Source organism: Hesperophylax consimilis, chromosome 13 (assembly GCF_061612785.1).
Source record: "Hesperophylax consimilis isolate HC1 chromosome 13, BYU_Hcon_1.0, whole genome shotgun sequence".
NCBI lineage: Eukaryota > Metazoa > Arthropoda > Insecta > Trichoptera > Limnephilidae > Hesperophylax > Hesperophylax consimilis.
The window spans coordinates 8,647,538-8,675,447 of record NC_142848.1 but is presented as its reverse complement, the minus strand read 5'-3'; the positions used below and the strand labels follow the sequence as shown (position 1 = coordinate 8,675,447).

General features: G+C 33.8%; 3 protein-coding genes across 3 annotated transcripts in view; 1 reads left to right on the top strand and 2 right to left on the bottom strand.

Moving 5' to 3' along the window:
* SMC2 (structural maintenance of chromosomes 2) overlaps positions 1–3,695 on the bottom strand; it is a 29,954-nt gene extending 26,259 nt beyond the window's left edge. The window contains exons 1-5 of the mRNA XM_089638747.1: positions 3,456–3,695; positions 3,004–3,153; positions 2,481–2,642; positions 2,189–2,299; positions 1,483–1,604 (exon numbers count right to left, since the gene is read on the bottom strand). Of these exons, the coding sequence (XP_089494873.1) occupies positions 1,483–1,604; positions 2,189–2,299; positions 2,481–2,642; positions 3,004–3,153; positions 3,456–3,623 (713 nt within the window). The 5' untranslated portion in view covers positions 3,624–3,695. The remainder of the gene's footprint in view (positions 1–1,482; positions 1,605–2,188; positions 2,300–2,480; positions 2,643–3,003; positions 3,154–3,455) is intronic.
* A 3,969-nt stretch (positions 3,696–7,664) lies between these two features.
* Positions 7,665–24,078, bottom strand: LOC149418388 (lipid transport auxiliary protein 1). The gene is made up of 5 exons (XM_089638473.1): positions 23,746–24,078; positions 22,964–23,126; positions 11,079–11,298; positions 9,999–10,191; positions 7,665–8,209 (listed from the first exon to the last, which is right to left on the bottom strand). Exons 1-5 carry the CDS (start codon positions 23,902–23,904, stop codon positions 8,096–8,098), a joined length of 849 nt encoding a protein of 282 aa, XP_089494599.1. The 5' UTR covers positions 23,905–24,078; the 3' UTR covers positions 7,665–8,095.
* Positions 24,079–24,226: 148 nt separating this feature from the next.
* On the top strand, positions 24,227–27,565 carry Grip71 (WD repeat-containing protein Grip71). Its single transcript, XM_089639103.1, has 3 exons — positions 24,227–24,379; positions 24,677–24,816; positions 25,480–27,565. The coding sequence occupies exons 2-3, from the start codon at positions 24,682–24,684 to the stop codon at positions 27,019–27,021; spliced, it is 1,677 nt and encodes a 558-aa protein (XP_089495229.1). The 5' UTR covers positions 24,227–24,379; positions 24,677–24,681; the 3' UTR covers positions 27,022–27,565.
* The last annotated feature ends 345 nt before the right edge of the window (positions 27,566–27,910 follow it).

The following is a 27,910-nucleotide window of genomic DNA, read 5'->3' as shown; positions in this document are numbered from 1 at the left end:
TATAATACAATGTCGTCGAACAAAATTATGCACGTTGGAATTCATTTGATTTGTGAACATTTGATAGAAGAATTGACTAAAAAAAATCAAAGAACACTTCGAAGATGGTGGGTGCAGCCATGGATTTTAAGTAGAAACGTGTTGGGAGCGCCAAATTCTTTCTTGAGAGGATTAGCGGAGGAAGATCCTCAATTGTTCTGTTGGACCATCGGGAAAATAAATAGATCGACAGGAGAGCCCATTTTAAAACCACAATGTGTTCTAGACTATAACAAGAACATGGGTCTAGTAGACAAAGCTGATATGATGCTAAGCAACTTAAGTTGTATGAGGAAGTCACTCAAATGGTACAGGAAAGTTGCATTTCATATAATTGATTTGTATTTATTAAATGCTCACATAATATACCAAACTGTAACATCAAAAAAAGTCAGTTTGGCTGATTTCCAAATGGCTGTGATTGAGCAATTACTAGAGAAATATCACAAAACTTTGCCAAGTATTTTACGTCCCACAACATCAAGAGATTACCCGATGCGTTTATCATCGAAAATTGTTTCCAAACACATGCCCATTAAAGTTCCCCCTTCAGCAAAAAACACAAACCCTCGTCGAAGGTGTCGTGTCTGTGCCACTTCAACACTGAAGCCCAAAGTCAGAAAACTTACTAAATTTATGTGCTTAGAGTGCAATGTGCCGTTATGCGTTGAGAACTGTTTCAAAATTTATCACGATAAAAAAATATATTAAGTGATACATTTTTGTTGTTTTTTTTTGGGGTGTTATGCCGTGTTGCGCTAACTCCTTCTTTAGCCGACGTTTCGGTCACATCTTCGGATCTACCGGATCTGCCCTGATGATGGACACTGCAACGCTGTCCGCTGCTTTTGGCCGTGAGAATCTAAAAACTTACCTAAGTGATACATATTTACGGTGACATAATAAGAGAAAAATTATTTCATTATTTTTGTAAATTTAAGTGTAGTTATTTTTTATTATATGAACCTTTTTAAGGGTGTCAATATTTCATGTATCCAGTCAAACGCGACATCGCACCCATAAATCAACCACTTACATTGCACCACAGTTGAAGAGCTCTACTCCGGTATGTTTATAAGCATGTGTATCGTTATCCTTGAAATATTAACATGGCCGCCCGGGTATACCGTATCAGTTACATTACGAATATATACTTCGAATTTTTATCAAGTCCCATTGATGTTCGGATTGTTTATTTATACTTGAAAAGATAATTCAAGACATAAGCGACGTATTTTTTAAAACAAATTTTAAAATCCATGCGTGATTATTGAAGTCATAAATTAGATTGATGATAAATAGCCCCGCGTGTGAACGAAGTGATACAAATTTATGACGCATAGAAAAGGTTAAGGGTATGACAGCTTAAAAAGTTAAGTTTTTAGTTTAGACCTGAATTCTGTTGGAGTAGCACATAAAATACAGGATGATTGAGAAACTTACTTCCAAGCTATGTAAAGCCGCGTGAGGTTTTCAAGTTCTCTTGAAACCTTTTGGTATTCCTGGAACTGAGTTCTTTCTTCTTGAAGCTTTTGTATTTTGGGAGCAATCTCTTCCGCTATTATCTATAACAAAACAAAAGGAAAATTAACATTATTCCTTTCTCTCATATTACTACGTACGCAATTAGAAAGCCTATAAACATTATTAAAAGTGTCAAACTGAATACAAACAAATAAACAAATTATTTGATTTTGGAAACAAGCTAGCATTTTTCGCCCGATTTGGGATTCGCAGTTACGGTTATTACACAGCGAGGAATTCGAGCCGAAAGGATTGCTTATTTTAAGCAGATTTTAAATAGTGATACAACAATGCAAGCTGCCTGTAGACTGTTGGATTAATTCATTGACAAATCACTGAAAGGGACATGTCCCGCTCCGCACAAGTTGGTTTCTTCCCCTCGCCTTTATGGGCAGCTCTGTATCTTACTTACTCTGTGGATGGTGCAAAAAATTAGCTGGCGACCGTTAGACCAAATAGAGGAAGATCTCCAAAGAAATTATCTAATGCAATAATAATGCCAGATGAATAATAGATCATTTTAATTTAATAATAGCTAAGGACACTTATATCCAACAATGGACAGAAAAGCTAAAGGACATTTATATCCAATAATGGACAGAAAAGAAGTGAAATTATTTCTTACATCGTTTAACTCTTTTAACTTGGCATCCTTCTTTTCTATGGTTTTTTGGGCGGCCTGCTTCTTGGCTTCATACATCCTGGTTCCTGCAGCTTCTTCCACCATGGATAAAATCTGAAAAAGAATTAGGGTGCACCATAAGTTACCGCAGAAATAATTGCAGTGCTTTTATTTGTCCATCAATGTTACTTACTGTGGCTACAAAGTTTAAGGTTCATTAAGCTTTGATATTTTTAGAGTTTCTGTACAATTTATGAAAAATTCAGCATATGTATACATATTATCTTTTTCTTACTTCCGGGGGCCTCATGCTGAGGACTTTGGTGATGCGTCCCTGCATGATGAGGAAGTGGGGATTGTTGACATTGAGTTGGACGGAGCAAAACAGATCGGCCACTCGCTTGTTCTGCACGTTGATCCCATTGATCAGGTATTTGTTTTTCCCGCCCATAACGACCTGCAAAAGAAAACATTTTGATTTAAATAATATGAGACATTTTTAACGACGGCATAAACTCATCTCAGTTTATAAAGTTGCTTTGTATTTTTAGACTACAGGAGACAAAATAAATAAAAAAGTAGATAAATATAGCAAAAGAAGATTGTATTTACAAACACATATGCATTGAGAGAGTATCATTTTGAGAAAGTCCAAAAAACGGCATAGAAATTTTCAATCATCTATCAGCACTTATCGGCAAATTCTGAGGCGAAACATTCTTATTTTATTTGATTTATGTTGAGATTCGTTTGAAATGAATTTCAGTTCAGTATTTTGGTCTACGGAGAGTAGATGTTAAACAAAATCCATCGCTTACCTGTCTCGTAATGGTGATTTCATCATAGTTCTCATATCCTATTGGACACTGAGCTTTGTTTTTGTTGTCGAATGTCACACTGACCGTCGCCTTTGTAATACCTGCTTGGCCGCCTTTGTACACAAGATCTTGAAGGGTCGTAGCCCTAACCTAAATTATGGTAAAAATATATCGTTTACAATTGCAAAAATCTAAAAATAAATGTAGTGAAGTGATGACCAGACTAAAAATAAAACAAACTGACCAATTACTCCCACTCATAACGATTAATATGGTTGCATAATATCGTTATGAGGAGGTGGTAAAACCCTATCTCAGTTCACATTCATCAATGAAGTCAAACAAATCCAAACTGCACAACTTATAAACATATATGAAGCAGAAATGAAATCTGTATACATCGCCCTAGAAGGTTGTCTTTAAATATATCAAAAGAGGTAATATTTACTCACATGCGACAGGTTTGTTATTCCTAAAACAAAACAAATAGAATCCAATATGTTCGATTTGCCGGTACCATTCAATCCTGTTATGGCGTTGAACTCTCTGTCAAATCCATTAACCTCTACCCTGTGGCCATAGGATTTGAAACCGTCTAAAACTACCGATTTGATATACATTTTTTAAATTTAACATTTAATCCGAACAAATTCACCAAAACTAACACACCGTTGACATGTCACAAACGGAGGGAAAACGGAAAACAACAAATTCAAATTTCAACGAACGAATTCCATAGACGAAAAATGCTACAAGCCACAAGTGATGCCATCAGATTAAATAAAAGCGTGATAGTGCGGGGTACTTTTGAACATACTTTTTTTCCAATTCCCGCAATGGACAAAAACTAAACCTGGAGGCATCCTGGGGGCCTCAAATGTTCGTAGAAAATGTATTTAACAAGGTTGGATCATCGAGGGGGTAGAGGGGTGATTGGCTAGAAAGTCGTGATGTAGCTTGAAGTTCATTTTCCACCGGAAGATTTGAATTTACTGCAATAAAATTATCATCAAACGACTCTGAATGCATTTGCAAATGATTAATTGATAATACGTTCGTAATTCTTTACTAATTATTAAATTAAAACTTATGTAAAACCGGAATAAAAGGGAAAAATCCCAGTGAAATTTGAATGCTACTTTTATACTGATGATATAGAATCAAAGTTATTAGCGTCTTATATATATAATAATATATATATATATATATATTCCCTCACTGGAGCGCTTTTGGCCAATTTACAAGCATCCGCGAGGGAACAGCGACCGAAATATGGCCAATTTGATGAGATACATTTGGAGAAATCGTGTTCGTAACTTCGACATTAAAAAAGCAAAAACAGTTTTATATAGTAGGAGCGAATCTTGAAACATATTTTTTACGAAACTTGGGTATGACCTTTATCTTTCGGTTTCACGAACTGCTTTAGCTCGTCGTTTGGCCAAACTTATCACATTCAGTTCACATTTGTATGTATAAGTGTTTGTTTATTTAGTTTAAATCTGGCAAGCAAAATTTAAATATTTATATGGACGAGGAAAATAAAATACGAATCGATCCGCAAAAAAAAAATCCGATTTGCATGCACCAAGTTTTAAAATCCAGTCACTATGGCCAGGGCCCTATTATGCGTCAGCAGTGTAGGCAACTGCCTAGGGGCCCCGCATCGGGTAGGGTGCCCCTAGGGTAAAGGGGCCCCGAGACGAGCATTGCCTAGGGGCCCCCACCATGTTTAATCCGGTCTTGGCAGGGCCGTATTGTCCAATAGGGCCTAATGATTAGGCGGTGTCAGCCACTACCTATGGGCCACGCATCGGCTAGGGGCTCCTAGGGTAAAGAAGCCCAGAGACGAGCATTGCCTAGGGGCCCCGACTATGACACTACGTAAGGATTGTTTTATAAATGGCCCCTTATATTATTATTAAGAAAATTTTCCATAAAAAAATAAAAATAAGATTCGCTGGTCTGCCATTTTTTCTATTTTTAAGATATCGAAATTCCCCCTACACGGTGTCATAGACACTGGATTTTCAAATGGTTTAAGAACTGTTTGAAAATTCAGTCACTATGGCCAGGGCCGTATTATGCGTAAGGAAGTATAGGCAACTGCCTCGGGGCCCAACATCGGGTAGGGGCCCCTAGGAAAAACGCATTCAAAGTTCTGCTGAATGATAATGCAACATACAAACTGTTTCAAACGGTTTCACATAAAATGATCTATCTCCGTCAATTTTTCGAATTTCTTTAAAATATTTTGTGAGAGCATTCTTAACAAGCGCATCTTTCAAAAAATTCAATAAAAAAAGTCAACAATTTTTTTTTACAGTGTCCTGGTGCCTTAAAGCCTTGTTTAGGATTTGACCAAGGGAACATGGAGGCATTCGGGGGGCCCCCAGGACCGGCGGCCCGGGGCGGGCCGCCCCCCCCTCCGCCACTGCTCTATAGATTAACGGTTTATTTTGAAGTCGGTTGAGCGTCGAAGATGTACATAACTAAAAAGCCTTTTTAGAGCATGAACCTAAAAACATAGCTATTAGAGATCAATTTGAAGCTGCGGGGTGAAGGGTAGATGCAGGGCTTATTAGGTACATCCTTATAACCATAGAGGCAAGCTCCCTTATACTTCCATGTTTACAACTCTATGCTAAGGTTAATATTGGGAAAATTAGGGGATATAGGGATATTCATTGAAGCACGCCGAATTTCAACGTTTCAGCTCAAATTATAAATATACATACATATATTATATTTGCGATGCATTTTTAATGCAATGAGTTACATAATTATTTGTGACTTTCACGTTTATTTTGTGTTTCTTTACGTTGATAAATGTATTTCGTAAGATATACCCTTTCCAAGCAGTAATGAAATTATAATTTAAAATTCGGATAAACTTCACGGCACGCAAAATAAAATAAAATGCACTAGGAAAATAGTGACATGGTTAATACGCACTTTTAATAGGAATACCACATGTATCAGTTAGATAACAGTAAGAAGCATGTAAGAAGTAAGTAATAATACGGGCACGAGCCTAGTATGGTGGTTGTAAAGACAACAAAAAATTGTAATCATTTAAATTTTTATAAATAAAGAAACACAAAAAAATTAAGTTTCCGAAAATTGAAAATAATGCATTATTTCGTACAAAAAAAAACTCATAATTTGACATATTTTCTTCACGCCATGTATTTTAACATAATAATTTTAAATGTTTTTTTTTAGGCTGTTTGTTTTAATTAAATCCAAATTACCATTTTAGGGTCATAGATTCATATTTGGGTTTAAATTATCAGAAGAAAAAAAACTAACCTTAAAAAAATTGGCATCAATAACAATGGTCGCGTGATTGGTTTATTTATGATTGTCGCCAAGTAACAAATGAAATAACTATTAAAATGCATTAAACTTCTTCGGAAATTGGAATACTTAGTTCTCATTATTATCTAACTACTACAAAGTATTTTTTAAATAAAATGTGGGTATTAAGCATGTCCCTATTTTATGTATACATATTTACAGTACCAAGGCAGGGACTCTTTCTTAACAAATCCTTTTACAAATTCAACAACTAATTGTTATTGCTCTGCCCTTTCTCTATGACCAAATTATAAACATACTAAACAGATGAGGCGAAGCGTCATACTGAAAACTTACCTTCATCGCGATCAAGCACAGAAGTGCCTGCATCGCAGAGCTTCTTGAGGACGTCGGCAGATTTCGCTCGACACAGAAACGTATTATTTATTAGTTTACTAGCTGTACAGCGCCACCCACGCTCAGCCAGCCCAACCAAACTCTCTTACCTTCATTGTGATACAAAGGTCTATCTACCACCATAACCACCGGTGGGGAGCAGTGGCTGGTTGAGAAGAAAATTAGGCGGGTAGGGAAACACAGGTTTCTTTTTATAATATATATTAGATTAGATAACACTCGGGTTTACGACTTGGTAAAGAGCACCAACATCAGCGAAACTCTTAAAATATAGGTTTTTGACGTAGTAAGCACGCGGTATGGACGTTTAAAATAGATAGATATTAAGCCCACTACATAAAGAGATAAAATTGGGAAACTTGTGAAAAGGTGTTGCACAAAGCATTTTTTTGAAATTATTATTCAAGGACCCACGAGAAGAATTTGTAATTTTTTCATTCACAATACGTTAGGTTGGTATTGTATATTTTGCTTACATATTTTTTATGAGCAATAATTAATAAATTTAAGCTTTTTCATCAAATAAGTAACTACAGAAAGATTATGTTTGCATTATAATCCCTATGAAAGCCATATACTGAGATCAAAAGCGCACCTAGACATTGGGATAATGCTGAGGCTGGGACCTTTTTTAGATGGTTGTTACTGAGAATCGATTTACTTAATCTCTTTATTATAATTTTGTTTCGAGATTGAATAAAATAATGTTCATGTTTTATATTTTATCATACTAAAGGCTTCTGGGCAGCCTGGGTTGAATTACATCACTACTTTTATTCCGGATTTTTTGATAGGGAGATATTAATAATTATGTACATATGCACATTGTGCAACATAAACACTAACTAGAAAATACTGTGTATAACATATTTTAAATTTACTGATATCACTTGCTTTTAAAATACACAATTATTATATGATAAATAAATTGACTAAACAAGTTCATATTTTAGTTTATTTTCATCTAACTTATAATACAGCCACAATAAAAATGTTGGCAACATTTTTCTCTAATGTCATCATTTCATGTTCTCAATGTAAATTGTTCTTTGTATATTTCTCACAGTGATGCCATTCCTACCGAAATTTCTACAAAAAATCTATCGATATTCGTAGAAAGTCTAAAATTTGTGACAATCAACCAAAATTTTTGAAAATCCATCAATATTCACACAAAATTTACAAAAGTTTCTTTTAATTTCGTATACTCCCCCCCCAGAATGCGAAAAGTCTCTCAATCTAGCATCAACCTGCTGATTTTTTTAACCAATATACTGAATTTTTCAACTCACATCTACCGATTTTCATTTTGGCAGCATGGCATCACTGATTTCTCATGACTAGAATACATTCACATATTTTATGTTCAATAAAATCAAACCGTTGTTTCATTATCAACTTTTTGTGAGTGAACAACCACTGGAGTGGGCGGTTTGGATTCAACGCAGAGCACTTCATCATCAAAATTACAGTCCAGGGTGTTTGAACTCTAAAAAAAAGAAAAGAAACAAATAATTATTAACAGATTCTTTGAAAAGGGTTCCAAAAAACAGAAATCTTATTAGATAGAAGGGGAAAAAAATAATTTGGTCTTATGCAAAATTGATACAAATGGTTATTATTTCTATTAACTTTTTAGGTGTATAAATAAATCAATTTAACCTCTAACCAGTTGTATCACAATCATTGAAGACAATATTAGCGAATTTCAAATGAAAATTTGAAAGAAAAACATCAGAAAAAGATACGGTCGCATCTAGGAATTGAACCCAGGACCTTAGCCTTGCCAGGACTCTGCTCTACTACTGAGCTAATCCAACCCTGTTTTAAATTTTCGTTTGAGATTCGCTTATATTATCTTCAATGATTAAATATTACAATTTCAGGTTTTACTCATTAAGTTAATCCAAAAATAAATATTCATCCTAGACTTGCAGTAAAGTCATTAAAATAGAAATGGATTTATTTATCCAAGAGACTATCTAGAATGCATTTAGTTTGGGAAGTATTTTGTGATCATACATAACATCATCAGCTGTAGGCAGACTGATAGAACCTAAGCGCAAGCCAAATACTAAGTTTGGTGATCGCGCTTTCGGAGTATCTGGGCCGAAGGCTTGGAATAAACTCCCTCCGGAACTAAGATCCATAACAAGTCCAACAGAATTCAGGTCTAAACTGAAAACTTACCTTTTTAAGCTGTCGTACCCTTAAATTAAATATACCATTCCTAAAAGAAAGTCCAGTTACATTCAATTTTTCAATAAAGTCCTTAATCCTGTATCTAAATTTCGCCAATAAACAATTAGATAATGTTAATTAAGTGCTAATCTCAAGTGACCTACCAGGTAAGTATTGTACTGTATATTTTCTCCATAAATAGTTAAGTAATAACATAGATCACTGTAAAAATGTATTGTAAGTTTGTACAGCGCCCTTGAGGTGATTTTGCACAAAAACGGCGCTATACAAGTCATCCAATTATTATTATTATTATTAAAGGCGGCTGCCAGTAAAAAATATGCACTAAGAAAAATGAAGATAATGTAGGTTAGTATTTTTTTTTCCTCCGTTGCTCATCTTACTAGGGAATACAGTTAAATATGACCAAGAGCAATAGGGTCGGATTAGCTCAGTGGTAGAGCAGAGTCCCAGCAAGGCTAAGGTCCCGGGTTCAATTCCTAGGTGCCACCATATCTTTTTCTATTTCAAATTTTCATTCTATGTAGATTCGCTAATACTGTCTTAAATGATTAAATATTACAACTTGAGGTTTTATTCATTAAGCTATTCACAAAAATAAATAAAATAATATTATAAACTGACAGAAAAGTGTTGTGGGCGTGGTAGTGTGTCAGAATTAAACTTGATTAGTTCTGGTGAAACTGATCAAATGTTTTGAAATATTGAAATTCTTTGAAAATTTCTTGAACAGAAAATTAATTGTATTGGCCTAGGAATCGAAAGGTTTAGTATGTCAATTGGCAGCATCAGTTTTCTTTCAAATCGGAACAGATTACACTTCTAGGAATTATTTGTTCAACTGTTCCATATTACCCACTGTTACCTATCTCCGTCTTATCCCTCTCAAATTTATTTGTATGTCGAATGAACTCTGAGCTTTGGTTTAGAATAATTTAAAAAACGAATACATTTAAAAAGGAGAACCTACCCAATTATTTTAAATAATATTATGAAATTTTAAAACTTCAGTGATCGGACAAGAATCGGCATTTTCAACTTGCTATTATAGGTTTAGGCGTTTTGGTTTTATTTACCTGCATATTTGTGTATTGCGCGTGCACGTTAGAAATGGTGAGTCTATTAGTATTCCCAACAGAGACTCCCAGAGTTCCAGGTGGCCTGAGCCTCGATGGATCTAACAGAGATCTCACTCCAGCCTGTTTCCGCGTAGGGGTCCTCTTTGGAGACGACTTGTGACTCATCCCACATGGTTTTAGAAGGCGGGCACTATCAGAAAAACAGCAAAAAAACTACTAAAAATATTTAAAACAACAAACATTAAATTGGTTAGGTTTTTTTAAGGAAATTTTCCTCTTTTCCGTTTTCCGCTGTTGGCAGAGATAAAAAATATTTCAATTGATGTTTCATACTACCTACAGTTGTAACAAGAGTTTTTTTAACTGACTGAAAATATCCAAATCTATATATTTTTGGGCTGCAGTGGGATTGGAGCACGTTATGTCAAAAATAAACCCTTAAAAGTCGAAAGTGTCGACTACTTCGGAATATTATGTATAGCATTAAATTTTTCTTCTCTGGTTTTTTTTTTTAATGGAGTGCCCAAAAAAACTAAGAACTGAAGCGCTACAACTTCAGCCATTTGCTATATCTATTTAAAAAGGGGTTCAACACAGCATCCTTGAAGATGAGATAAGCTCTTGTGCGCAGATAACCTAGTCTAAAAGGTAAAGAAAGTGAAATGTTTACATCATTTTAAAGAGCACACGTTTGAATGTATTTGTGCACACTGCACAGTAGTTTAAACCGATTTTAAAAGTTGGTAACACTCCCTAACAATTGCCTAGGATCTTGGAAGACCTATGATCCAGTATAAAACTACACAAGGAAGAATCCCTTTAAAATGATTCTACAATACTTCTCTAAAAAAAAAAAAATTTTAATATTTAGTAGACATAAGACCATTATACCGGATTCAGAATAGTTTCCATCAGAAACACTAATGTCGTGCAATAATGGGTTTTACAGAGAGCAATAATAAAAATAATAATATTGGCTAATTTATATAGCGCCGTTTTCGTGAGAAATCACCTCAAGAATTACAAGTCATATAATAAAACATTGCTGTGTTCATTTTGGTGGTAAGGGTAACTCACGCGTCAATCAGCTTGAGTAACAACCGATTGTATGCCTGATACTCCTCATCCGCGAACTCGCCCGGGTCATGACGTGCATGCTCGTACATGTCGCAGAGCTGGTGTACAGCGCGTTGTCCGCGGCCTCCTAGCGGCGCCGCCAGCACGCTTAGCAGGAAGGCACGCAGGCTCTCACAAGGCTGCCGTGACATGCCGCCTCCAGCGCGCGATATCTCCCGCTCTGGAATGGATACGAAGTTAATGAAAAGTTACTTGCCAAATTAAGAACTCTAATGAAATGGAAGGTGGGAGAAGTGGAGGAAGATTATCAAGGCGACCAGAACAAAATGCGGCGCAGGACCGCGCAGAGTAGAGGAGACTGGCCATAAGGAACTCCTAATTGGCTAATGGCTTAAAAATATATACATATTTATTTACGGTATAAGTACCTTTTTGTAATTTAATAAGGATTAAAAACACAATAATACAGTTAAACACACTAATATGATAATTAAATTTTACAACTATAATTTACAATCAGGCTATAAGAAACAAAATGTTAATTTGCTAGGTACTTCTGCATATTGGTTACCTAAGCTGTGTATGCATGGTACAAAGGAGTTTATAAACTAACTGGCATTGACATTATTGCTGTAGTGAAAGTTATTTTTGGTTTGTGTGACTCTATTAGGAACACGAAATGAAATCAATTGAAATAATGCAGGGCTGTCAAAAAGTGAATTAACGATTTTAAAAATAAAAATGACATCAGATACAAATCTTCTGTCTGATAGCTTTACTAATTTAAAATTTTTCATTACAGTTTTTATGTAAATATAAACAATTTGTACAAATTTAGGGTAGTCCCACAAAGCTGTCATATGGCAGCTTGTCTGTAGGTTCTACCAATTAAACATTCTACTAAAAACGAGTTATGTAGGCAGATACATTAAAAAAATTCAAGGATACATGAAATTTTCATACATTAGCCACAGCTTTACGATTTAGGGCATAGTCTCTCATTTTTTTCAAATTTAAAATTTTTATTGATTTTATCAAAAATCACTGGAATTATATATTCAAGAGTATGGCTTCCATATTTATTTAATATTATGAGTTTTTAGGCCCTTTCCTTCTTTAAATCTTGTGGTATGTTTGTCTACCAGTGGGTGTTTGTATGAGCTTTCCCCCATGTTATCCATAATAAAAGTGAACCAAAAGAGACCTTTTATTGTAAGTAGGCTCTCTGATCCATAAGTACTTTTAAGTTATGTCTCTGATTGTAAATATTAGATATGACAATTTTTTTTACTATGGCAGTTTGTAAATTTTTAATATATTTAATGTAAATAGTGCTTGCGTGTCCCCAAGTTCGAATTGCGTATCTAAGGATGGATTCGACCATAGAAAAATAAAAGAGTTTAAGAGTGCAATGAGGCAAAATAAATTTTAATTTGTAAAAGTTACAAGCTAAGGATCTGAGCTGGTTACAAATTTTTGCCACTTGTTTATCCCACTTAAAATTTTCATCAAAAATTATTCCCAGCTAAGTATATTCATTTATGAAATCAATTTTTTCAGTCGCAAACATTAAAAATTTCTCTATGTATACAGTCAAAACTATGAGCGGTTATTTTAGGTATATTCCACATTTTCAAACTCGTTGATCTTATATACATACATGCATTTAGTTTTTTTAACATTAATAATTAGTCCTACATCATGGGTCCATTTGAGAAGCTCGTTAAAGTCTCTTTGTAATTCTTGTATAGCTATTAAGGGCTTTTCATTTGATACTACAAGAGCAGTATCATCAGCAAAAATGAATCTACAATTTTTTTTTTAAATCTTACACAAGGCAATAACATTTATAATTATATAATTTTGGACCTAGAATTGACCCTTGCGGTACTCCTGATTTGATATATCTTGATTTACTAATTATATTTAAAATTTTCGCACTTATTTTTCTATTTGATAAATAGTTTTTGAAGAATAAGAGGAGTTTACCCCGGATTCCTATAATTTCAAGTACTTTAATTATTTGTATATGGCTGAGTGAATCGAAAGCTTTTGAGAAATCAATAAATAGAACCAGTACATGTTGTTTAGAGTTAAGTTGTGAATTTATATAATTAGAAAAATTTTCAAGCAATTTATCGCAACTTTTTTTTTTGAAAACCATACTGGCATTCATCAATAATACTCAGATATTTTTTAATATTTATCTAAATTTATAGATACCACAGACATAGGAATTAATAGACGAGAAGATAATGGCGAGGGGTAAAATCAACTGTTGAAGAACGAAGGGAGTGAAGCTGACTGTGATTCGTCAATAAATCAATCTGACAGTAAATAGGCATCTCGCATTATAATATCACCATTTACTTTTTAAAAGTAAAATCTGCTTTTGAATGAATAGACATTTTTACATGGGAGCGCAAATTACTCGCCACGTTATGAACAAATTTGCGAAGTCCAAATTCGGTTCTATTTTCAGAGTCGAATATTTCGTTTAAGTATTTAGTTAAGACACTTTTATAAATGTTCATAATTTACTTCCCAGCAACCAACCAGCTTTGTGTTTCGCGTCCAGACGTTTCTCGATGTGATAGTAACAACTGATTCATATTATACGATGTGAATATGCTTAAAATAAAGTAAAATAATACTTATATATGGAATGTAATACGACAATTGGGTTTATTCTCTTTTTCACATCTATTTTTACAAGTTTTCATAGTACAAGTCAACATTTTGACGTGTTATTTCGTAAAATGAACCGATGATGCCTCGACCATAGTTCGCACAAGAATGATGACGTCACGTTTTCAAATTTCACTTGAGGCCATACGCGAGCACAGCCGGCTCCAATGGAACCGGTATGGGGAGTGGGGATAATACGCTTTTAATCACTTAGGGCAGGTCTACTAATATTCATATGTCTATGATAGATACATATTTTTCTAAAAAATTTTCTAATGCAGGAAGTTTAGAAATAGGCCTGTAGTTATTTATTAAGGAGTGATTTCAATTTTTAAAGATAGGCCTAACAATGCTATATTTTAATTCATCAGGAATGTGGCTCGTGTCAATTATTCTGTCAATCAAGTGGGTAATTACAGGACTAAGTAATTTTAAATACTTTTTTAAATCTACGCCTGGTGTCTTGGAATTTTTCATACCTCCGATAATTAATTCAATTTCTTTGCATTTGCTCTTGGTAGGTACATTGAATGAGGTAAATATTCCTGCACGTATTCAGATGCTTGGACATTACATTCATGTAGTAACTTACTTACTTATTAAAATTTTCTGCCACTACATCTGTAGAATTAGACTGTGGAATCAAGAACTGTTAATCAATTTTAAATAATATTTTTAATACGGAAACACCGTTTTGGGGATCGCCACACGAAAACAGAGCTCGCTGGTAGTTCCGTAAACGGCCACTATTCCTGTTTCTCGAGTCCGGCCTGGCAGTCGACAATTCTCGGTTCCTACAAAATCCTTCTGATATTAATTTCGTGTTATAGTGTAGCGTATTTTCATTAAACTTAAATTATCAAACTACATCTTTTTACTTTACCTCAATCTACACTACACACATTAAATGGCCAGCTATAAAGGTAAGTTATAGCCCCATAAGACTTTAAGAAATATTTTGATATGACTTCATCACAACCGGATTTATCTTTCTTTCCTAAAATTTTATTAGTTAAATTCCATGTTTTTTTAATGTCTTTGAAACAGTGATTAAATTTATTGTTAACATATATTTTTTGTGTTTAATATTAGATTATTTAATTTATTTATGTATTTCTTGAAATCGATTTCATATTTTTTGTTGTTTTTTTTATTTTTATTTTTTTTTAACTTTATTTATTTTCATTTCATTACATACATTATACATATTAATAGATAGTAAATAATAACATAATATATAATACAAAATTGTATACACAAGAAATTAAAACCCACTAAGGCACTGCCTGAGTGCGGGTAATATAAAACGATTACTATATTTCAAGTACCTAAGTATAATATATATGTATCGAACGTCATCAGCATCATCAATATAACATGTATATCAAATATAACAAACACAACAAAATGCCGTCATATTTACCACTGTCGAAAACTATGTAAAACCTTCCATAAAACTAATGTTGATAAACCTGCCCTACATATAGGTAACTCATGTTTAAAAACCTGCCCTGCCGTTTAACGGTAAATTTTATCACAACAATTGGAAGAGCAGTTGTCTCGCCTTAACGCAAGTAACCATCTTGCTCTCGCAAAGCAAATGCTCATTGGCTGAAAGAAAAGGCCCGCTCTCCCGTCGACAGGCAATGAGAGATTTAGAAAACATAATAGAATTTGCAAGCCTTTTCTGTAATAACAGGAAACAATGTTAACTAAATAGTTTTATACAAAGATACTTACATGTTAATTAAATAAGCTCGAATAGAAATAAAATATGTTACACGTAAGATAATTATGTACTCAGCGAAATTCTGAAAATGTTACAGAGATTTGACCACTTGTCTTGTAGAATATGTCTTATTATAACCAAATAAAAAATATTGCGACGACGGGGTTTTGGCAAAACGATAGCGGTAGACAAGGTCTAATATTATAAAATATTCCCTTATTTCTGAGATAAACAGATTTAATCCTACAACGTGGCGAGCTTCATAGCAAGAAAAAAGCAAGCTCATTACGGGAATTTGACATGACAAATAAGGGTCGGAGACTCGGTCCTAATGAATCTTATAAATACACCGCAAAAACCGGTCCCTGCACCATTCCGCTACAAGCCCTGGACCGAGCAACATCTACCGCCGTCGGCTCTGCCATTACTCGTTTCGCCACCTGGGAAATAACTCGCTGTGTTTGATTTCAACCCGGTTCCCCCCCCGCTGCCTACTGCACCTGCCTGCTAGCCAACCTTGGAGAGGGGATCTACTGTTGGCTACTGAGCTGGCCTGCTCACTGGCCCCGATATCGCGACGCCCTGACGTCGCGGCGCCTCTGCCCCGGGCTTGCTCGAGCTCGCCGGTGACCAAGGCCCAGATGTCGCCGACTCGTTACCGACTGAGCCTGGAGGGATACAAGGAGTTTACCCGCAATAAAAACCAACCGTCTTTATTAAGGCGTTCTTTTAAAAATGCAAATTACAAATGTCGAATATATCGTCTTTCTCAAGACGCATTCGTTGATGCAAACAAATTACAAATGTCGAATAAATCTTCTTTCTCAAGACGAATTCGTTGATGCAAACATATTAAAAGAGTCGATATTCCCTGCATTTTTATGAAACTCTGTAACGGTTCAAATGAAATACCTCAAGAGCTTTATTTGAATCATTACAAAGGACAAAGGTAAATGTGTGCCGGTGCTTATATTTTACAGTTTTTTTCTTGTGCAGGCAAACACGTCCCGTACAATATATAAGTAGAAAAAGTTTTTTTTTTTTTTTTGTTTATAGTTATTATAAAAAGTAAAGAGAAAACATTATGTACAATAGTTTATAAAGTTTTAGCAAGTGAGTTGTAGAAAGGAACAATAAATTTATAGAAAAAGCGTTTCAATATCTGCGTCATTCAGCCATATTTTTACCTCTTTAACATATTCCATTGTTTTATTTATCATTTGAGTTTGTAGTGGTAGAAGGTTAAATGTACGAAGACCAATGAAACTGCTATGTGTCTGCATTAATTTAGTATTTGTTTGGGGGGTGTAAAATATATTATTTGTTCTTTTGCTCATTCTGTTTTCATTTATTTTGAAATTATCTTTATTTTTAAATAAATATTTCATAGTTTGTTATATAAATAATTTACGAATGTTAAATAATTTAGATTCTTTGTATAATAGGTCGGTCGAGAATGTTTTATTTTTGTTATATATGACTTTAATTATGTGTTTTTGAATTATTTGTAGGGGCTTAATAAATGTATCAGGTGCACCACCCCATCCTATTATGCCATAAGTGATTGCAGATTGCACCAGGGAGAAGTAGATCATTTTCAATTTTTCAGCGTTTAAAATTTCCTTGAGTCTATAAAATATGTAGGTAAGATATCTTAGTTTAGAAGTGGTTTGATTAATATGTGATTTCCAATTAAGATTAATATCTATTGATACTCCTAAATATGTTATATTTTTGACATTAGCGAGTTCGTTGCACAGGAAGCACATTTCTTGCTTGCAAGTTGTATTATGGATTCTAATTTTAAGTTGTCATTTGGTTTGTTTTTTATGTTTTTATAAAAAGGTAAGTAAAATGTTTTGCTTTAGTTTAAAACAAGTTTGTTGTATTTTAACCATTTTGAAACAAGTGAAATACATACAGTTGCTTTCGAAAAAGTTTATGTCCAATTATTACCATCCACTATTATTGCCGTGTCATCGGCCTAGGAAACAATTTTACCAGGGATTACAAAATTACATAAATCATTTATATAAATTAAGAATAAAATCGGGCCAAGCAAAGTTCCCTGCGGAACTCCGTTTTTTATCTGTGTCTCTGAACTATAATTATTCCCAATTTTTGTTTTTTGTGTTCTGTCTTTAAGATAGTTTGATAGTAGTTTTAGTGTGTCTTTTTTGAAGCCCAGTCGAGTTATTTTTTAATGAGTAAATGATGATTAACGGTGTCGAAAGCTTTTCTTAAATCTAGGAATATGGCAAGACATTTCTTTTTTTTATCGATAGACGTGTAAATATTTTTTGTCGATTCATATATGGCATCCTCAGTGCTTAGATCTTTACGAAAGCCGTATTGGTTTTTCGACAGAATTTTATATTTTTCTAAGTGTTCAATGACTCTAAATTTGATGAATTTTTCGAATATTTTTGATAGGTTTGAAACAAGGGATATTGGTCTGTAATTGTCTAATTTATGCGTATCCCCAGATTTATGAATAGGTATTATAGTGGAGATTTTAAATTGTTCTGGAAAATGACCATCTTTGAGGCATATATTAAAAATATGTTGTAATGGAGTTAAGACATGTTGTTTTATTTTTTTTAATGTATCACATGATAGTCCATCATTTCCCTTAGAGTTGGATGGTTTTAGGCTATCAATATATTTTTCAATTTCATTAAATATAATAGGAGAAAAATATTCTATAGAGTTAATTGAATCGTTATTAGAATCTAATTGAGGAGATGTCTCCATATAATCATCATTAATATTAATGCCGGAAGATTCAAGTACATCGTCTACTATATTTGTAAAGAAGCATAACATTCTGCATTGGTCGATTTGTTAGTTATTATTTCATTATTTATTTTAACCTCATTTACAATATTTTAGATATTTTAGATAATTTTTTTAAATTTTTTTTTAATTTATTTAATATTTGTATGTTTTTTACAATATAATTTAAAGACATAATTTTTTTTTGGCAATTTCATTTATAATAATCCAAGTTTTTTTAGTATTATTTTTAGCATTTTCAATTTGTTCACAATAGTATTTCTTTTTGCAGTTTCGTATCAGTCTATTTAGTAAGTTTCGGTACATTATATATTTTGTTTTCAGATAAGGCATTGTTCTGAGATTATTATTTTGGCAATCCATTTGATATTTTAACATTTCTCTATACAATTTATCCCTTTGTTTAATTGATATAATTAATCCAACTGTAATCCAAGGTTTAATTTTTTTATATTTTCTGTTAGTGACAACTATTTTACTTTCACTTTTTAGAATATAATCTCTAAGAGTATTATAGAAATTCTCTAATGCTAAATGTGGATTTTCTATTGATATTACATTTTCCCAGTTTTCTACTAATCAATGTCTACTTTTTCTAGAGTTACGGAATTTCGGTTTAAAGGTGTATTTTTGAAATGGTGTCCATAAAAGGTCGGGTAATGATCTGTGATATTAGTTTCGAGAATTGAAGAGATAATATTGGCCGCCTCGTGCGACTTGACAAATATGTGGTCTAAACATGCAGAGTTACTTAAGGTTACTCTTGTTGGTGAGCTAATATATGACATATATCCAGAGCTTGATAAACAATTTAGATACTCATTTTGACAATTTACATTTATATTGTTATCATTAATATTTATATAAATGTCACCTGTCAAAATTGAAAAAGTAAAATTGTTTCTGTCAAGATTTCTAACAAAAGATTTTAGTTCTTTTACAAATAAAAAATCATTTAATGATGGGGATCTGTATATGGCTAGTACATGATATTTATAGTTGTTTTGAAAAAAGGTTAATTTTATTGTATTGGCTGACTTAAATTCAATAAATTCAGTGGCAACATTATTTAGAGTATTATGAAAGAAGACAGTGACTCCATCATGACCAGTATGCTTACAGGCAGAGGAAATTGTGGTATATTCTGATAAGTTATATGGAATAACATCTTTCATTTGAGTTTCGGTCAAAACAATTACGCTTGGAGAAAAATCTAGGTTATTAATAAGGATACAGAGCTCATTGAAGTGTTTCCTTAAACATCTAATATTCATGTTTAATATCGAGAAATTAACATTTTTAAAAAGTAGATTTAGTTCTACATTTATAATTTTCGTGTATATGGTTTTCTTCAGCCATGTTAAAGGTTGATTTTTTATTTATTTATTTATTGATACATTACTCTACAGTACTTCACATTTCAATTCAGCAACGTTGGCCTCACTGGGTTGTTCACCCGTGCTGAGGTCCCCATTTTAAAATATACGAATTTATACATTTAAACAAAAACAAAAAACAACATTAAAATAAAGATAAATTTACACCAAAAATAAAGATTAGAAATCAAAATCCAATTCTTACACCAAAATAAAAACATTAGAAGGGAATGGAAATCGGCACTTACAATGATCTATGTGCTTGTGCGTGCCGCTTGCCTTATACATTTTTTTGTGTTGCGTGTATATGTTTTATTCTCTTATGTTATAGAATTTTGGAAATATTGTCTTTTTTGTTCTTTAATCCATTTTTTTATTTTGTGTTTGAATTTATTTTTATTTTCCTCAATTTTTGTTTCAAGTGGAAGACTGTTGAATGCTTTAATAGCGTGGTATTTATATTTATTGGTTGATAGGTTGATAGGTTGATTGGTTGATTGTTAGGTGAGTTTTTCCATTTCCTCCAAAGAGTATCTGGTGTTTGTATATTTTCAATGAGGCTCTTATTCATCCATTTTTTTTGGTAATACCGATGGTTTTTAGTTTTTTATTTTGTGAAGCTACTTATTTCATAAATTTTTTGAATTTCGATTTAATTTCTTCATACAAAACGTTTGGTTCTGATAATTTTAGCATTTCATTCCAGTCGGTGATTGAGATAAATAGTTCAACCTTTTTTTTTTGGAGAGTGCAGTATAGTACTCAGCGTGCGATTTGTCTGATGTGTGTTTATCGTAGGTAGAGAAATAAATCGTCGTCGCAATTAGGGAGTGGTCAGCTATTATTGTTTCACACACGCATGAACTGATTTCAATGGTCTCCCTCTCTTTTATATAGATATGATCTAGACAAGTAGCCGTTACATAGTTTGACAATACTGCTTCTCGTGTCACATCGTTTATAGTTTTAACCACTCTGAAATGAGCCATTAGGTTTTCATATTGGATTACTATCGGTTCGAGTTCATTTAATATGTTTATGTTCGTATCACCAAGTATTAAAATGGATTCTTTTTGCCCAATATAGTTTCCAGTTCATGGAGAAATAATTTTTTATTTGTGTTTGGTGGTCTATACATTGCCAATAAATTTATATGTTTATGTTTGTAGATAGAAATAGTTCCTTAAACGCAATCAAATTTAGTTATTACTATATTTATTTTTTCAAATGTAAGATGATCCTTCACATATACAATAATTCCGCCCCCCGATCTTTTTGTAAGACAAAAGTAGTGAGGGTTAAAACCCTATATTTGGTAGAGATTTATTTTATTTTCATTTATCGACGTTTCACATAGCATGATTGTGTCAATATTTCGCAAGGAACTAGAAATAATTAGGAGGAAAGTATCCCAATATTTTGATATGCATCGAATATTTAGGTTAATGGCAGTTATATTATTATTTCCTAATACATGTTTATTGGACCAGTTTTCAAAATTGTGAGTATGTTCATAATCAATTTCTGAGGTGTCAAAAACTACATTAAAATCACCCATATTGAATAATATTTTAATAGGCGGCAATAGTATGTAAACAAGTGTGAGGATTTATCAAGTCAAGTAAAATGTATCAATATTTTTACAGAAGTAAACATTACCAATATATTCCTAGTTAGATTTTTGCTTTGTTCAGAAAGTTGTTGGTTAAATAATATATATATTTTTTTTTTAAAAAGAAAGACAAACATTCCCGGGTTACGAATAACCTGACAATATTTGAAAATCTCCTACTACCACCACAGTAAGCTGAAAATGTTGCTTGTGTTGTGATGGAGGACTTAGCCAGCCGAGGAATTGAACACACTACGCCCGAGTGGGACCCAAGCGCGATGTCAACTCGGCCACCGACCGGCCAATAACCAACGGTCACTACAAAGTACCTTCACTACATACCACGTCAGCTCAAAGATAATTTTTCTTCCTGGCTCCTAAAATCTTTAACCTTGTTCCTGAAAATCGTGAGTCAACCCCATTCCTTTAAAAAACAAATTACGAAATGGATCCTTACACACGGAATACATTACAACTACAATACCCATTCATTCTACACTCTATCAATTTAATCACCTTTCAGACAAAACATAATATATCCTTATTCCTTAACTTAGCGGTATAGTATGTACATAATTAATTAGTGTGATCTATTTACTAATAATTTCTCAAATTTTTCATCTTCTTATAATTATCTAACTTCTCCATCCTCTTCTTGCAACCCAAACTAGATATACATCATTTTTTTTATTTTATATTATAGTAATGTATAGATTCTATGTCCGCAAACTGTAAAATTCACCCGCCATAACACACGATCATCCCTAGCATGGAGGGTGATATATCACAAAAAACCACATGTACTCTCTAAATCATAAATCAATAAAATAAATTTTTGATACCATCATTTTGGGTTTTTAAGCCTCGATTATATCTTCTTCTGTCAGATCTGCCTGTAGATTTCTTACGAAAATTTTGGAGTTTTTTTTTTTAGTTCTTTCGCAACCTATTTTTTTTGAGAGTTTTGTTAATTTCATCCGCCAATTTTTCTGCGTGGACTTTAGTAGGGCAAGATATTATCAGTTTGTTTTGAGCGGCTTTACGAACTCCATTTACTGAAATGCCTAAATTTGCTATTTTTATTTTTTTTACAATTTGGTCTTTTATTGTGTCTGATGTCAAATTCGTATTTTCACTTTTAATATTCAATGAATATTTCGATTCCGGATTTCTTTTAGTCGACTTGCATAGGTTTTTTTTCCATATTACTCGAATTTTCAATTTTTTTTTAATAATTTTTCTATTAGTTTGGTTTGCAGAGAAACAATCTCGTTTTGAAATGAAGTTTTTTCGTGCATCCATGTTTCTTCTAGAAGTTTGATGTTTGTTTCCAGATTAGTTTTGGCCTTGGAGTCCTGTTTGGTTTCAATATTGAGATTTCAAGTTTAATATTCTCTATTATTTGCAGCACGTCCATAATGGGTTGGGTTTAGTGACCTCGGTCACCTCACTCGCGGCAAAATACTAGTAGCGGTGTAACAATACTCTAATATTGTAAAGACGAAATTATTTACGTATACGTCCATACACAACCGCTGTGGGCGGAAGAATGTAGTTTATATTTTCAATAGGAGTATTAAGTTTATAATCTTTACGTCTTAAAAATTCGTGCTGTATTGCACACTCTCCAAGTATATTTTTCTCCAACGCTCCCCCCCCCCCCTTATAATAATTATTCACTCACCTAACAGTTTGATGTCATCCACCGCTTTAAGTCTGAAATAATGTGAGGGCAGTTTTTGTCCCGGGTCTAATATGAATTTCGATGCTTCTTCATTTATAAGTTGTGGCTCATGCACTATTCGTGGGATGACTTCGATTCTTCTGTCAATCTCACGCTTCAGGGACTAGAAGTAACAAATTAATACTTAGTTTACAATTTAAGTGTTTGAAAGATAAATATTGACATTCGTCGCACGAGAATGCGTCGCTCCTACAACTCATTTTTGTGTTCAACACCTCAATTGTGGAATAAATTTTCAGCCTTTGTTTCCCATAGACCTAAAAAGCCCTTGAAAAAGCATTAGTGCGATTTTGTATGAATGGTATTGAAGCCAAATCTAGGGTGAGAAGAAATTGCCTGACAGCCATCTTGTATGACAAACTTTTGAAATGATGTGTATCCAAAGTGAACTATTATAATTTTAATTTGTGTTGTTAATGCAGTAGTAACTGATTATGATTTTTTGTTTGCTATTTGATGAGACAAGGAATGGGATGTGATTAAAAAAAATATTATTTTTCATTCATTTTCCCCTCACCCTGCGGCTTTAAATTGTTCTTGAATAGCTCCGTCCAGGGCTTTTTAGGTTAATAGTTCATTCATTCTCACTCCCACATAGGTCTCTTAAAGGCCAAGGTTCACTCCTTCTTTTTCTCAAAAAGACCTTCCACATATCATCCCCGAAGGTCTCGAGGGAAGTTATTTATGTAATTTGATGTAGTTATTATTAAAAAGTAGTCTACCTTTTTGGCTCCATGACCAATGGGATAGTGTGGTCCTCTCCGTGATCTCAGAGCAAATCTCATTATTTGCCTCTTCGCGAAAATAAATAGAATAATGAATGTCAAAACGCCACCACCGATGATGATCACCACGGTGACTCCGGAGAGTTCTTCAGTCATATTGTTAAATGAAATAATAGCTTGGCCGATACTAAAGTAAAATCATCACGTTTTAGATTGAACACAATATTCACCAGGGACCATACATACCCTTAAGGTTTTGTAATTGAAAAACAAATAATTTGAGAGTCCGAAAAATCAACTAACACCAATCGCGACTTTGACACTTTTGACAGTTTGGTTCTGTGTGACTCTACTTAAAAATTCTTATTAATTAGTATTTACTATGGTATCCATATTTTTAATTTCATAGCAACACTCGCAGTTTATTGTCAAATATTTTAAACGTCAGAATTGTCAGTTAATTTCGATAATTTCATTGGCATTTAGCAAAAATTGTGCTATTTTTATGGTTGGGTTAAATATTGAGATTTGAGAAGTTGTGTTCGTCCCTTTTAAAAGGATTCTTATTACCCACAAGTGACTTCTGGAAGATATTATAAAGATCTAGAGGCAAAACTACGGTTTGTTTACGGTAAGCCTACATACATAAATTGCCCCAACTATTAGTTTGCTGGGAAAAGAATTTAATTGTTGTTTTTTTTATTAATTTTAACTTTCCCTAATCCAAAGATGTTATTATATTGTTAGTATATTCGAAAGTGCATTTTTAGTTCTGTATTTGGGTATATCGAATTCTGTTTAAATAAATTGATTTTAATACGAGATAATTTATTAGTTGATATTTGGGCCGTAAAAAGAACGAATTTAAAAAAAATCTCAAGCATGTAATAGTTTAATCTGTAAGTAAATATTGTGCTTCCTTTTTTAGTCATCATGTTTCTGGCCTCGATAAGCAACGATTTGAGACTCTATGAATGTGAAAGTTGGGCTCACAAATTCACTCATGGGGCATATGACAGACCTCTGAGGCACATTGAATGGAGCGATGATGGAAAATATATATTACAGGTAAATAACTCAATAAAACTTATTTTCTGCTGTTCATTTCAAATCTCAAACCTCCTGTCTCGATAATAATGGTTTTAGTTACGTTAGGTCTACCAATTGTGTAAAATTAGAATTGTAGTGTCCTCGTATGAAAGTTCACAGACTACCTCTCATCTGAAATAATATGTTTTATGTGAATACCGCACAAGAGACAATGGCATCCTAATTGGGTTATGCCCGAAAACTTCAGCCGTAGTCATTGCCATGACTTGTTCAAGATACCACGCGGCAGAACAAATTCTAGCACAACTTAGCATGACACGAGGAATAGTGCAGTTGAATGAAATTTCTGAAGCAGTGGATGTATTTAATTCACCTTTAAATAGCCTTAAGACTTTTAATATGTTAATAGTGGCAGAATGCCAAAATTGTTATGTAAATGGATTAATTATCTGTCGTATAATAATGATTTTTCGTTTTTTTGTTTTAAATGTTGTGAGGCTGAAGGGTCTAAGGAAGAGAGTGAGATGGGGAAAAGGAAAGATGAAATGTACCTGACTATTCAGATCTGATCACCAAGCATGGCTCAAGCTATTTCAAGCAATGTTTTGATTCTGATTTGTGGTCTTTCATCAGGACAATACTGAGAGTATCTACGACTTTGAAAAATCAATGTAATTTCAGGTGAATCCTGCTGGAAGAATAGAGATCCTCAGTGCGTCAGAAGATGGGGTGCAGTGTCTACAATGCGTCCCCGAGGAGGAGTCCACAGCAGCTGCCTTCCACCGCAGCGGTCATCGCCAGCTGGCTGTGGGCTGTCGCAGCGGCCGCATGTTCATCTGGGACACCAAGTTCAAACATATTATCAAGACTTTCACCAACGCCCCCTCCGCTGTCAAGATACTGGATTTCAACTCTAAAAACAAATATCTGGCCGCCGGCTTGGAGAGTGGGGAAACCGTTATCTGCAATGTTATGACTAACACTCAGATCGGAGTCATTAAAGTTCCTTTTTCTAATAAGGTTTCCTCCCTTCGATTTCATCCGGAATTACGCTCTGTCCTGGCCTTGGCTTCCGATGAAGGCTGCATCCTTCTGAGAGACCTCGATAACGGAAAGAATCGTTTGTTCTTTAAGGACGCTCATAATTCTGTCATTTCTGATGTAAAATTTTCCCGTATCAATGGTAATGTCATGGTGTCATGTGGATTTGATAAGAAGATGCACATGTATGATTTGAAAATGGAACAAATTGTCAACACAATTGAAACTGATTCTGCTCTGACTTGCATCGACGTCAATGACGACGGCCAGGTAGCTCTAGGGAACAAGAAGGGAGAAGTATTGATTTATGATTTGCGTAATTTCTCGGAACCTGTAACTTTAATTGGATCTAGTAAATGGGCTATTAATAAAGTGGCATTTAGGCCGGAAGTGGCGAAGCGCAAGCACTACGTGACTATGGACGCAAGCTTGAAGGAAGCCTTCAGCCCCACTCTCATTGCTCAGCCGGAATGCGCATCGCCGGAATCCTCTCGCTCCTTTGACTTCATAGAACAGTTAACCTCTCCTTCTCCTTTGAAGGACAAAACGGAAAATTTCAATGTCAGTAAGGACTCTTTCCTCGTAAATATAGTCGGAGGTCTAGCTGACTCTGATAAGAAGAACAATTCTGCTCCTGATTTTATTGCAAAGAGAGCCATGAATTTTTCAAAAGGCGCAAAAAAGTTGCAAGTTTCACACGATTCTGCTGAAAAAGGAGGAACATCCCAATCCACTCCCATCTTAGCAAGATCTATCGCTGTCTGCCGAACTATAGCCCAACAACATGCCACTCCATCTCCTATCTCCAGGAATATAATCTCAGAAAACTTTGAATCTGCAAGTGAATGTGCGAGTATTCCGAAATACCCTCATACTACAATTAAAAAAATCGATTCTGTCGATTCTGTTTCAACGATCAAGTGCAATACTGATTCCATGAGCGATTTGGGAAATGAGTTGAAAGATTTTATAAAATACTCCATATACGATGTATTGGAACAGTCCAGGAATAACTTCTATCAAATGACTATTCAGCAGACCAAGAACAGAATCTTTCTGGAAGACCAGATATCTAATTTGGCACGCCGGGTTGAAGACCTACAGCAAAACCAAACTATTTTGATTGAGGAAAATAAGAAACTCTCGATAGAAGTGGAAATGCTGCGATCAGCTAGATTCTGATCAATGAGTCTGATAGTCTGTAATGTAAGCCATTATTTTTTGATTCATTATCGTAGCAGATATTTCAAACATGAATTGATATCATTATTTTAAAAATGTCTGTATGAACCTTTTATGTAGTAGAGATAATAGTGAAATTATAGACAAGCAACATTGTAAATGGGCAGACACGAGATGTGCAATATGAAATTGCAGGTCTAATGTCATGGTTAAACATTCTCATCTCTCATCGATTACGGTATTCATTGCATTGAGATGCTCTATAAAAAATAACAGGTCTACTATCACACGCATTAGAAGCATAACCACTCAACTGTCTATAAAATAAAAAAATTACATAACTCACCGTTATTGCTTCTATTAATCACCTTCATTTATCGACCAGTCAAACTCATAATAATAATATTTGGCTAATTTATATAGCGCCGTTTTCGTGAGAAATCACCTCAAGGGCGCTGTACAAATATATTTCTTAAATATTTAATACTAGAACTACTGACTTATCTCTAAGACTTATATCTAGTGACTTACGACTAAGGCCTATAACTACTATCTTAACGACATATACACGAGTATTTACATATTTGGCAACTTACAACTAAAATTAAAATTAACAATTTAATCTTACTAACGCCAGAAGAAGAAGGAAGTTCTATTATATTAGGGTGGATTTATTGTTAGCTGGATATATTATATGTTAAATGAATTAAATTAATGAATAAAATCAATCAATCGCCAATCTTAAACGCATTTAGATGATTCATCTGCCAACAATTAAACCGATTAACTTGTTATGTTCCCGCTGATATTGTCCATTGTCCACTGGTAGGCAAGTCAATAGCAAAATTGAATGAACGGAATCGCTAGATAATGTAACAATTACGGTATA